At 38.7% G+C, this 12,363-nt stretch overlaps 1 protein-coding gene across 1 annotated transcript in view; it reads right to left on the reverse strand.

Annotated features, from left to right (window-relative positions):
• SLC38A1 (solute carrier family 38 member 1) overlaps positions 1 to 12,363 on the reverse strand; it is a 99,809-nt gene that overhangs the window by 25,306 nt on the left and 62,140 nt on the right. The window contains exons 6-9 of the mRNA XM_049783893.1: positions 8,899 to 8,972; positions 6,876 to 6,968; positions 5,290 to 5,371; positions 1,765 to 1,847 (exon numbers count right to left, since the gene is read on the reverse strand). Of these exons, the coding sequence (XP_049639850.1) occupies positions 1,765 to 1,847; positions 5,290 to 5,371; positions 6,876 to 6,968; positions 8,899 to 8,972 (332 nt within the window). The remainder of the gene's footprint in view (positions 1 to 1,764; positions 1,848 to 5,289; positions 5,372 to 6,875; positions 6,969 to 8,898; positions 8,973 to 12,363) is intronic.

The following is a 12,363-nucleotide window of genomic DNA, read 5'->3' on the forward strand; positions in this document are numbered from 1 at the left end:
GTTGATAGGGCCGTGTTGAGGTCTCCCATAATGATTGTGTTATTACTGATTTCTTCTTTCAGATTTGTCAGTAATTGTATTCGATAATTTGCTGGTCTCTCATTGGGTGCATATATGTTTAATAGTCTGATTTCTTCCTGTTGCACATATCCCTTGATTAGTCCATAGTGTCCATCTTTGTCCCTTACCACTTTTCTGAGTATAAAGTTGGTGTCATCAGATATTAATATGGCCACCCCAGCTTTTTTGAGGATGTTGTTTGCTTGGACGATTTTCCTCCAGCCTTTGATTTTGAGTCTATGTTTGTTCTGACTATTCAGATGTGTTTCTTGTAGGCAGCAGAAGGTTGGATTTATCTTTTTGACCCATTTTGCCACTCTGTGTCTTTTAATTGGTGAATTTAGTCCATTGACGTTGAGGGAGATGATTGTCATAGGATTTAATGTCATCTTTGTAGATAAGTTTGCTGTGTTTGTTGGTCTCTCTTGTCTTAGAGTAGACCTGTCAGTTTTTCCTTGAAGGCTAGTTTATCATCTGTGAAGTTTCTGAGCTGTTGTTTATCCATGAAGCTGTGTATTCTTCCTTCAAACCTGAACGTGAGTCGGGCTGGGTGCAGTATTCTCGGTGAGGCATTCATTTCATTCAGTCTTGTCACAATATCCCACCACTGTCTTCTGGCCTTGAGAGTTTCTTGTGACTTGTCTGCTGAAAGTCTTAGGGATCCTCTTTTGAATGTAATTGCCTTTTTTGATCTTGCTGTTTTCAGTATTCTATCTCTATCTATGGGATTTATCATTGTAACGAGGATATGTCTTGGGGTGTTTTTCTTTGGGTTTCTTTTAGCTGGTACTCTTCGGGCATGCAGGATTTGACTGCATGTAGTCTTTAACTCTGGGAGTATCTCTTTGATGATGTCTTTGACAGTTGATTCTTCCTGGAGATGTCCTTCCTGGGTTTCTGGTAATCCAATGATTCTTACATTGTTTCTGTTGAGTTTATCAAAGACTTCTATTTTCATCTGTTCGCATGCCTTGAGTACTTTTTCCATTGCCTGTTTGTTTGTCTTAAGGTTCTTTTCCACTTTCTTCTGTTGTGTTGAGTTTTTCTGCATCACATCTTCCAGTACTCCGATTCTCTCCTCAGCTGCTGATACCCTGTTGGCGAGGCTATCCACTGAGGTTTTCAGTTGAGCAACCATGTTTTTCATATCTGTTATTTCAGTTTGGAGTTTTCTGATTTCTGTCTTTGTGTTCTCTTCAGATCAATCTATGCTTTTTTTTGAGTTCTACGAACATATTCCATATTACTATTCTAAACTCCTTATCTGAAAGGATAATCAGGTGGTTGGAATTTATTAGGTCATCCGAGCTTTCGTCTTCATTCTCTGTGGATGGTGTTTGCCTGCGAGGTTTCCCCATTGTCACACTTGTGTGGTTTTTCCTGCATGTTGTGGTGGGGTTTATTGGTTAGAAAGAGTGCGCGGCCGCGAAGAAAAGCGCTCTTCTGCTGCCTCTAGTTGACAGTCCTCAGAGTGAACAAAGGCACAGCAGGGCAGAGCCTCCACAGGCCAGAGACCTCAACTTATTGGACAGCGACCCCCGCAGCCAGAATGTACTTACTCAGCAGCTTCAAAATGCTGTTTTTTTTGGGGTGCGCTCCCTAGGCCTCTGAGGAAACCTTCGGGGATTCAGAAGCACAGGCAGATATTATTTGATTCTTTGATCACCATAGAAACCAGGATAAAAGTCAGATTTTTTTCCTTACCTAAGTTCTTTAAGAGACATAGAGGAAGAATAATGCCAAAGGTAACTATCACCACCAGCACACGGCCATCCACATACCAGGCTCTGGAAAGTAGTGAAATATTAAGACCAGTAGGTATTTAAATCCATTTTCTAGATTTTACTCAAGAAGTGACATTATATTTTCTCAAATGTAAAATTTCACAATAGAATTCAACATGATTACAGTAATTACTAAAATTACTTTTATTTAATTATGCTTTACACAAATGCATTAATCCAACTACCATTTATTTACTATCCTCCCTACTATGTGAAAGAAGAAGGGATATAGGGTTTCCTGACCTTTCCTATCAGCTAAATGTATCATTACTTTAAATTATTTATTTTTAAAAGCTGAAAGCAGACTTTTCATTCTGTCAGATTATAACCTGTCTGACCAATACTTAGAGGGCCTATAACCAATCAACAAGAAGCAAGTCATCAGAGGTAGACATGCTTTTTATATTTGACCTTCAAACCTGAGACTAGAACATTAGGAATTACGGCTTGTACCATTCTCCCATGAAAAAAACAAAACAAAACAAAACAAAACAGAAACTAAAACAGACAAGAACTGTTAAACAAAAAAAAAAGAGTCAAAACATAAAGACACGACAAATGTAGCTGCAACATTTCCAGGGTTAGCTGCATCTTTAATGAGAAAAAATTTTGCTTCCAAAATGCTATTTCTCCCTTCTTTAAAAGAGAGGCTAGGGTCTTAATTTATTTGCATGTTCCACTTCCGTGGTAAAAATACTCCCTATCTGTTCTATTTGACTGTAACTAGATATAGACTTCAGGCTCTTGGGGGAAATGCAGTATCTAACATCTACAGCATGACAGATGAATCTACCTTTTAAGCACTCATATTCAAATTCTCCCTATTTTTTTCCTTTGCATAGTCCCAAAGAAATTTATTGCTCCAGTAACAAAAGGAAAAGTCCCCTTGGAAAAATCGTTCCATTGATTTTTACAAAGCAAAATCTTTGATTAAAACTCTCATTTAAAGGTAAGTGACAGGGTGTCCCTTCTGGATGGGGTCCCAAGCTTTCCCCGCCCTTCCCCCAGCTCTAGGGTGGGAAGGGCACAGGGTGTAGGGCGAGTAGATCCTGGCTTCCGGCTCTCTATCCATCCTCTCTTGAGCTGGAGGCTAGCTCTAGCCGCATGGGGTTGGGGAGACCCCATGTGGAAGGCCTTCTCCCTAACTTGGGTGCGCTGGGAGCCTTGATAGGCCCCCAGCCTTCCCCTCTTCTGCCCCCGGCCTCCAGGCCTTCTGGGGTGGCAGCCCAGGCGGCCAGACAAGGTGGGTGTCGGGGGGTCCCTCCTGGATGGGGTCCCAAGCTTTCCCCGCCCTTCCCCCAGCTCTAGGGTGGGAAGGGCACAGGGTGTAGGGCAGGCAGATCCTGGCTTCCGGCTCTCTAGCCATCCTCTCTTGAGCTGGAGGCTAGCTCTAGCCACATGGGGTTTGGGGAGACCCCATGTGGAAGGCCTTCTCCCTAACTTGAGTGTGCTGGGAGCCTTGATAGGCCCCCAGCCTTCCCCTCTTCTGCCCCCGGCCTTCAGGCCTTCTGGGGTGGCAGCCCAGGCGGCCAGAAATGGTGGGTCTTAACTTGGAGTGTGCTGAGATTTGCTCGGTTGTGCTGTTTGTCACTGGCAATTTCTGACTAGTCCACATATGGAAAACCGCGCGGGGGCTAGTGCCCCCTTGCGCATTGCATGTATTAAGAGTATCCCTTATCTTTATGTTTGTTTTGCGTATCCAGAATGTCCATTTTGTATTCTTCCCTTTCCCACACCCCTACAAAGCTCATTTTTACTCCTTAACTCTCTCACCCCCCCCAAACATCACTAACCCACATTACTCTTTTTAACTTTAGTACTGCATAATCCTAATCACGGACCAAAGCCGTGCATTGTGTGTGACAACCCTAAACTGTTTCAAAAGACATAAAATGGACATGTATTTCTTTAGAATATTTTGTGTTTTTTCTCTGACAGCTATAAGTCTTACTAAATATTCTCCTATACAGTGACGATTCTAACCACTTTTTATCTTCTCTTTATGAGCTGTTCAACAAGGAATTTTGTTGAAAGAGTCCCCCAGTTTAATGCTTATGATTGAACCATGTCATGGGGATTTTTGGACTTGTTCTTATGGCCCCCATATGCGACAATAACGCCACGTGGCATTGCTCCTTTTTTGCATAGGCACATTAAAATGGGAAAATACTATACATACAAATAAGATCCTATCTAATAGAGATTGGAACACACAAATCTTGTAGTGCAAAAGGACCTTACACCCTGAACATTGACATAACAACCTGGCACAGGCCTCTGAAGGGCATTTTCCATTCACTCCTGAACCAGGGAAGCCATCCACGAAACATCCAGGTTTGTCTATAACATCACCTGGAAGCAATCCTCTACCATGGAAGATCCTACCACTGCTCAGACATCGACCTGCTCAAAAGAGACTTCCCTTAACACTGAGAAGACTTAACAACAATGACCTGCTTACAGGACAGGGCTCTCTGCATTGCCCTTTAATGGTGAGGTGAAACAAGAGGATGCTCCACATCCTGACTTCAATGTAGGATATGCAGATTTCAGGTTATTTAATACAGAAACATGATACCAACAACAGAGACTGTGTGAAAGATAAAAGTGTGGTGGCACTACAGACAATGTCTTGGATTGGACGATCTAGCTTGCCTGGAGCCTAGAGTTGGTCTTATGCCAGGAAACTTCAGGGGTAAGGTCTCTTTGTATTTAGGCCAAGGTTATTCCTTTCCATTCCCCTCATATTTTGGTGGGCCTATGCAAACAACAATTGCCACTCTAACACCGTTTTTACTGTGCTCCTTTGACTCTAATCCTTAAAAAAAAACACTTAAAATTTGAGGTTAACTTAATCTAATATGCATGTACATGGAAATGTAAAAAATACTATGCCTCTACTGTTTAAGGAGTTATGTAAGTTTATGGCTTTAGATGGGCTTGTGTGCTATTAAGAAATACCATAATGTGTTATAATCTGGGGACTTGAGGGACAAAGTAATTGTACATGGATTCTGTTTTATTTATCTTAATGTTCTTTGGCTGAAACTTCAAAGTTAAGATATCAGCAAGGGGACTTCTTCTGAGAATTATGTTATGGGTGATTGTCCTTCCACTGTAACTTTACTTTGTCCTCTTTCTTTGCATCTTTGTTCTCATAATTAAAAATTTAAAAAAAACCTCTCATTTAAACTTAAGATATTTAACTTATCAGGGCCAAAGGAATAGTACAGTGGGAGTGGGTAAAACATTTGCTTTGCAGACAGCCAACCTGGATTTAATCGCTGGGATGTCAGATATGGTTCCGTGCACCAGCCAGGAGTTTTTCCTGAGTGCAGAGCCAGGAGTAATCTCTGAGCATCCCTGGATGCAGCCCCCAAACCAAAACAAACAAAAAGATATTTCAATTATTTTATGGGTGGAAAATGGTTTGTTCAAAACTTACGTAAATGCTTCTTCTTTGCCCATTAGAAACTTTATGGCCGAGGGCAGTTCATTTTTTACTATAAAGAGGTAGCTCAGCATTGCTAGAGGAAGATGAGAACATTTTTAGAAAGAAGATACTCAGGTTCAGGTTACAAGTTATATACCTGCCTTTTCTTAGATTAACCTTCAATAACACACAAAGACAGCTTTAATTTTAATTACTTGCTAAGCATTTTGGTTTTGAATATTTGAATAAGAGTCTCTGCTTAACTTTCCAAGACCAATTTGAGCAATTAAAATGAAAACTGTTGGGCCACAGTCAATGGTTAGGCTACTTGCCTGGCATGCAGACGACCCGGATTTGATCCCCGGCATCCCATAGGGTCCCCCGAACCCTGCCAGGAGTGATTCTGAGCACGGAGCCTGACTACCTCAGGGTGTGACCTCAAACCAAAATATGATAACTGCTTGAATTAATGTTAAAATTCATATGGCAAGGTTGCTTTTCAAGCCCATGTTCTTCCTTGAACAAGTATCTTACTAACTTGTCTGTTTCTTTGCTTGCTTATTTCCACTCTGGAGTAGTCTGTGTTCTTTCTTTCTTTCTTTCTTTCTTTCTTTCTTTCTTTCTTTCTTTCTTTCTTTTCTTTCTTTCTTTCTTTCTTTCTTTCTTTCTTCCTTCTTCTTCTTCCTTTCTTCCTTCTTCCTTCTTCTCTTCTTCCTTCCTTCCTTCCTTCCTCCTTCCTTCCTTCCTTCCTTCCTTCCTTCCTTCCTTCCTTCCTTCCTTCCTTCCTTCCTTCCTTCCTTCCTTCTTTCTTTCTTTCTTTCTTTCTTTCTTTTCTTCTTTTTTTTTTTGGTTTTTGGGCCACACCCAGCAGTGCTCAGGGGTTACTCCTGGCTGTCTGCTCAGAAATAGCTCCTGTCCCATATGGGACACCAGGATTCGAACTAACCACCTTTGGTCCTGGATTGGCTGCTTGCAAGGCAAACGCCACTGTGCTATCTCTCCGGGCCCGTCTGTGTTCTTTCTTGATCACATATTTCCACTCTTCCTTTCCTTTCAAATCTTTCTAAGCAAGTTTTGTTCAATAAAAACAAATTTATTGAGCCAGAGTGATAGTAGAGCAGGTAAGGTGCTTGCCTTGCATGCAGCTGACCCAGGTTCAATCCCATATGATCCTCTGGGCACCACCAGGAGTGATTCCTGACTACAGAGCCAGGAATAAACCCTGAACACTGCCAGGTATAGCCCCCAAACAAACAAATAACAACATAAAAATCTAAATTACTTAGGCGTCGGAGAAATAGTTCAGTGGGTAGGGTGCCTACCTTACATGCGACTAAACTGGGTTTGATCCCAGGTACCACATATAGTCCCCAAGCATGCTAGGAGAGATCCTTGAACTCAGCCAAAAGCCCTGAGCACTACTGGATGTGGCCCCAAATCAAAACAAACAGCCTCCCTCCAAAACTACATTGCTTCACCAAATAAATAATTAAAAATAAAATAAAGTTCATATGGACACCCAAATCCAAAATCAGAAAAAAAAAACACAACGTTCACACATACTTTATTGTTATACATTGAGAAACATGTTTGTTTACCTCCAGTGTTCTGCAGAGATGTAGCCCCAAAGATTACCAGTTTCCCTGTGGTACCAAAGACTTGTTCTCCCAGCTTTTCATAAACCATGCAACCTATTTAAAAACAGCAGTTGAAAAATAAGAAATCATAGGGCTCTAAAAGTTATAAATTCCTTTTTGACTGTGTAGAACCTAAGACACATTCATTATAGAACAATCTTTACCCCGCCCCCCTTTTGGCTTGGGGCCATATCTGGTGTTGCTCAGGGGTTACTTCAGGCTGTACATTAAGGAATTATACCTGGTTGTGCTCAGGGGATCATATGTGATGCCAAGGGTTGAACCTAGGTTGCCTGCTACAATGTAAGTGCTCTACCTGGCTATACTCTCCCCTAGCCCTTTTTGTCATTTTTTAAAAATAAATTTTATTTATTTATTTATTTATTTATTTATTTATTTATTTATTTATTTAGGTTTTGGGGCCACAACCAGCAGAACTCAGGGATTACCCTGGCTCCGTGCTAATAAATCGCTCCTGGCAGGCTTGGGGGACCATATGGGATATCAGGAATCAAACTCAGGCCAGTTCCAGGTTGGTCTCAGGCAAGGTAAATGCCCTAAGGCTGTGCTATCTCTCTTCAATCCCCTTTTGTCATTTTTAACTGTTAGATTTAGCTAGCATTTTTCTTTTATTTTAGGTTGACTACAAAAGCATTTTAATTAAACTAAGAGGACTTTTTTTTTTTAACTATTTAAATAGTAGTTTTACTTTATTGGAAGGAAATTTCTATTGCGATCATATTCTCTGGTCTAATGTGTACCACTAAAATAAAGATCTAAGTTTAAAAATTCTAATTGTTAAAATAAGAAGGCTTAATGTGAAAGAAAGGCTTAGCTGATCAAAGGATTACCTTAATAATATCCTACCCATGCTTCATGTATTATAAATATAACATGTTTAGAAGTACTTGATATTCACAACTAAATTCTGATCATTTGTGAATTTAGTTCAAAAATACTAAGTATCAAAGGGGAATAGCAGCTGAATCTATCAAGACAGAGCAATCGTGTAATCAGCAGGGTGTTTGCCTTGTATGTATCCAACCTAGTTTGAGCCCAGATTTCCCATATGGTCACCCAAGAAATGCCAGGAGTAATTACTGAGTGCAGAATCAGGAATAACCCCTGAGTACCACTGAGAATAGATCCCCTATAAACAAAAACAATAAACAAATAAAAATAATAGTTTGGTACAAACAAAAATTCAACAATATTATTCAACAACTTATTTCAATAAATACGGAAATTCTAAATAATTCATGTATAAAATGTTCTTAATTCTTTATAACAGTTCAGTTCACATGTTCAAGTCACAGAAAGCAATATGTGTCAGGTTATAATTAAACCCTTGTTTACCTATGAGAGGTAATCTCATAAGACTAGTGTTTAAAGTAGACAATGCATTACAGGCTTAATTTATTACAGAATGTCCCAGGCAAACGGAGTCATCTGTACTGAGATGTTGACCAATGTGGTATTAACTAATGTAAAAATCAAAGGATTACAAATCTAACCCAATATCCCAGGCATAGAAGACAAACATTAGGTATTAAAACCTTATGTCTTTTTATAGTACACACAGGTCCACATAGCCTTTGGAATATTTTCTCCTTAGATTATGCACAAAAATATATACTTTTATAATCATAGATACTGCAATACAGAAACATGGTACCATTGTTCTGAGTTTATAAAGACCTAAGGGGGAAAAAAAGCCCTTAGGATGAGTCAGTTATCTTAAACTAGAAAAACAGGAATGAAGGAGGGTTCACTTTAAATGACAATGGTATTTGCTTTTGTTCATAACAATTTATTTCTCTTTAAATAAATACTACCACAGATCTCCCAGTGACTATAGGTCAAAGTACTCTTTGTCTTTAATGATTAAGTTGTAGTGCATGGAGCACATCATTTATTCATAATACTACCATGAACACATTTCAGCTGGCTTTCATGTCACAAACTAGACAGATTCTCAACTTACCTGTTTCCTTTGAGCAGATCAACAGAAGGTTTATTGAATATATAGATAGCAGTGTCACAGAAGTCAAAAGTATGCTAAAGAAAAGAAAATAAGTGGTCTTATTTAAATAAATGTTATATTTTACAAGGACAAAGGTTTATTTATATATCTAGCACTATGTGTTGTTGCTCATATCTGAATTTTGCAACCTATTAATCACACCTTTTATTTTAAGTAATTTTAACTTTTTTTTTTATTGAGATGCTCTAGTTTGCAATACTGTTAGTAATGGTTTCTCATGCACATAATTCTAACACTACACCCATCACCAGTGTAACCACCTCCCTCTCCCAAGGACCCCAACATCCTTCTTTCTCAAGCCCCTCACACCTTAACTCAATTGTGGGTGTCAGTTCTCCTGCTATGTTGCCTTTGGGCCTTTGCTGCTACCTTGTTCTCACACCTTCTTTTAAATGCTACCGAATAAAGAACTGATCTGTTAGAATCTGAATAATTCAAAGCCTAAAGAGCTCTCTGGGAACATTTCAGTAGAGGTGACTTGAAAATAACATTATGATACAGAATTTTGGTTCTGTATGTATAGTCCCTGCCATATCCAGTCTGAGGTAAAAAAAAAAAGTGGGAGAAAGTTGAAGGAAAAGTCATCAGTGATATATAACTTGGGCAGCATGGCGAATTTCTTCCTTCCTAGATTCCTCATCTATAATATAGAGATACAAGAAAAATCATGTCTAAGATTCTTTTCATCCAAATGTCCTATGCTTATTTTTTAATTGATATATTAGATCACTGAGATTAGAGAAAACAATTTTCCACACCTGGTTCCTCTTAAATGCCTGATTAATTAGTGGGGGAAAACCTGACAATCAAGCATAATAAAAAGACTTCTTTGAGTGATGAGCTCATGTTGTTTTTTTTCTACTACATCTGGCTTATTATTAAACCCTCCTCAAGAAAAAATACATTTAAAAAGATGTGAGAAATTCCATAATTTCTGGACTGTTTGATTAAAAACAGACACAAGACTAGAAGAGAAAGTCTGTTTATTAAAAAGAGAAGAATTGTAGTCCACAAAGAAAACCACTTACTTCCTGCTAAAGGGAAGTATGTGACTAGAATAATCCATGACTACAACAGATTTTATAACTGAGTATATAAAACAATTATTTTTCTTCAGAGAGACACGGCACACCACACATCCATGCAACTCTATCCACCTTTGTCTCCTCCCTATCCCACCTGTTGAACCACTATACTTCAGAGTACCAGCTTAGATGTCACCTTCTTCAGTGCCTTCCTTTGGTGAAGGCAAAGAAATTGCTCCTTAGTTCTCTGGAGTCTTAGGTTTTGTTATTGTAATTAAAATAAAAATCCCTCTAGTGTGCAACGTAGTCATGTGGGAGTACAGACAGGAAAATAGGGAAGTACACAATGGTCAACTGCACAGCACATGGCCACCAGAGATTAGTCAGGAAGCAAGAGCTCAATAGATTGAAAAAAACAAACCAAACTAAAATATAGGAAAAAATGAATATAAAAAACTACCTAAAATTTTGTGTTAAGATCAAACTGAACAGCTCAGAAAGGGGGAATTTAGATGAAGATATGACTGTAAGGAAGAACATTCAAATATGTATTAACTAAGGTCCTTGAATAGGATCTTAATCAGCCAATTAAGAAGTTCCTTAGTATTTATTCTGGTTGATGCACATTCATAAGGTGAGAAATTGAAAATAGGCACCAACTAATCCAGTAGCCATTGGATGTGTGATGGAAATGGAAGTGCTCAGAGAGTAAGACACATAACTGTGGTGTAAATTTTTTTCCCTCTCATAAAGCAAATCATATTTAAGTTGAAGAAACAAGCTTTGATTTTCAGTCATTTTGCTGTTTCTACGGTCACTGACACTAAGTGGTAACCTCCACAAATGATATGCTTCTCCAAAGTCATTAGTGATCTCTGCTGGCACAAAATAGCATTGGTGATACTTGCAATTTTTGGACTAGCCACATGTTATTGTGGAGTGACCACAAGCCAGTGTCAGGTAGATTCTCCTTCTGAAGAGAAAAAAAGCCATTAGCGCTGCCCTTCAGCTAATGAATAAGAAATTTGATCTCAGAGGAACTATGTGTCTATGGTTCTAAACCCCTTGGACTGGGTACTTAACAATAAAATAAACATTCCAAGGCAAAACATTCCCTGTTTTCTCTGTTAGCTGTCTCTCAGCCCACTTGGTCCTTACAAAATATCTGTCGCCTCTTAACAAATGGCTTGACTCTTGTAGCTGATGCTCAGCTGGCCAGTTGTCATTGGCAAAAGGTGAAGAATTGCTTCATAAACTCCTGTTATCGTCTTTTTTTTTTTTTAGTGGGAGAAGTGTTGATCAGAAAAGATCTTACCAGGGTGCTCACAGTGCTTTCCTCACAATAAATAAAAATCAGGAAACAAGATCCTCTCACAATCCTAAGAACTTAAACCCCCCCATTTCAAACCTCATACTGCACCCCAGAGAAAAGTAATCTTCAGTGATTTTGATAACCTCTACCCATCACCCACTCTCTCTAGACTTTTTTCCATCTTTTTCAAAATACAAAGCTTTCTCCTCAAAGATAGAAATCTAATATGAAGGAAAACTTCTTTTATCAAGTCCCTAATAGATAACTATGTATATAAAACTCTAAGAATGCTTTAGACAACAAAAAATTAATTACATTTAGTTGCAGAACACCTCCTTGTTTAGATTCTTGGAAAGAGCAGAACGTTTTCCAAGTTGCTATAATAAATCTTGAAATCACTTAAGAAAACTAAAGATGTTAGAGATTGAGAAAACATGGCATCCAAAAGAAAATGCAAGGAGGAATGACTCAAACGTGTGCGATGACTTATTCTAAGTTCTATTTTGAGCATGATTATTAGTCAGTTTGACCAATGAGATACAAGCACACAAAACTGTGGTCTAGAAGAAGAAATAAGTTCATGTTCTCGTGTTAATAAAGAGAAACCCTAGTGATTCATATATTTGCAGTTCTTCTGAATATCAAGTAAATTTCCACACTGCTAGCCATTACTAGTTTTAAATATGGTTGGGACAAGATCTGCTTGTTATTGAAAAGGGCATTTTTTTCCCCAATGGAAACAAAACTTCAGCAAAAAGCAGTCGAGTTGTTATGGGGTATACATTTCAGACTTACATTCTGAAAGAGAAAGGGAGCTAGAATATTAATTTAAATATGGGATGTTGGAAAAAAGGAAAGGGCACTTAGTATTTTGGAGAGTGTTGTAGAAACACTCTCAAAACTCAGGTTTTGAGAACCTGAATGTCAATAAAAGGTTGGAAAGAGGGATATACTTGGACATTCTGTACCTCCTGAGGAAAAAAAAGTTACTTGTCAGAGACTAAATAAAATATTGTGCAGCCTACTATTGCTTGAAAATTCTGTGCACTAGAACTGAGACTGACCTAA

The sequence above is a fragment of the Suncus etruscus genome, chromosome 11 (genome assembly GCF_024139225.1).
Source record: "Suncus etruscus isolate mSunEtr1 chromosome 11, mSunEtr1.pri.cur, whole genome shotgun sequence".
NCBI lineage: Eukaryota > Metazoa > Chordata > Mammalia > Eulipotyphla > Soricidae > Suncus > Suncus etruscus.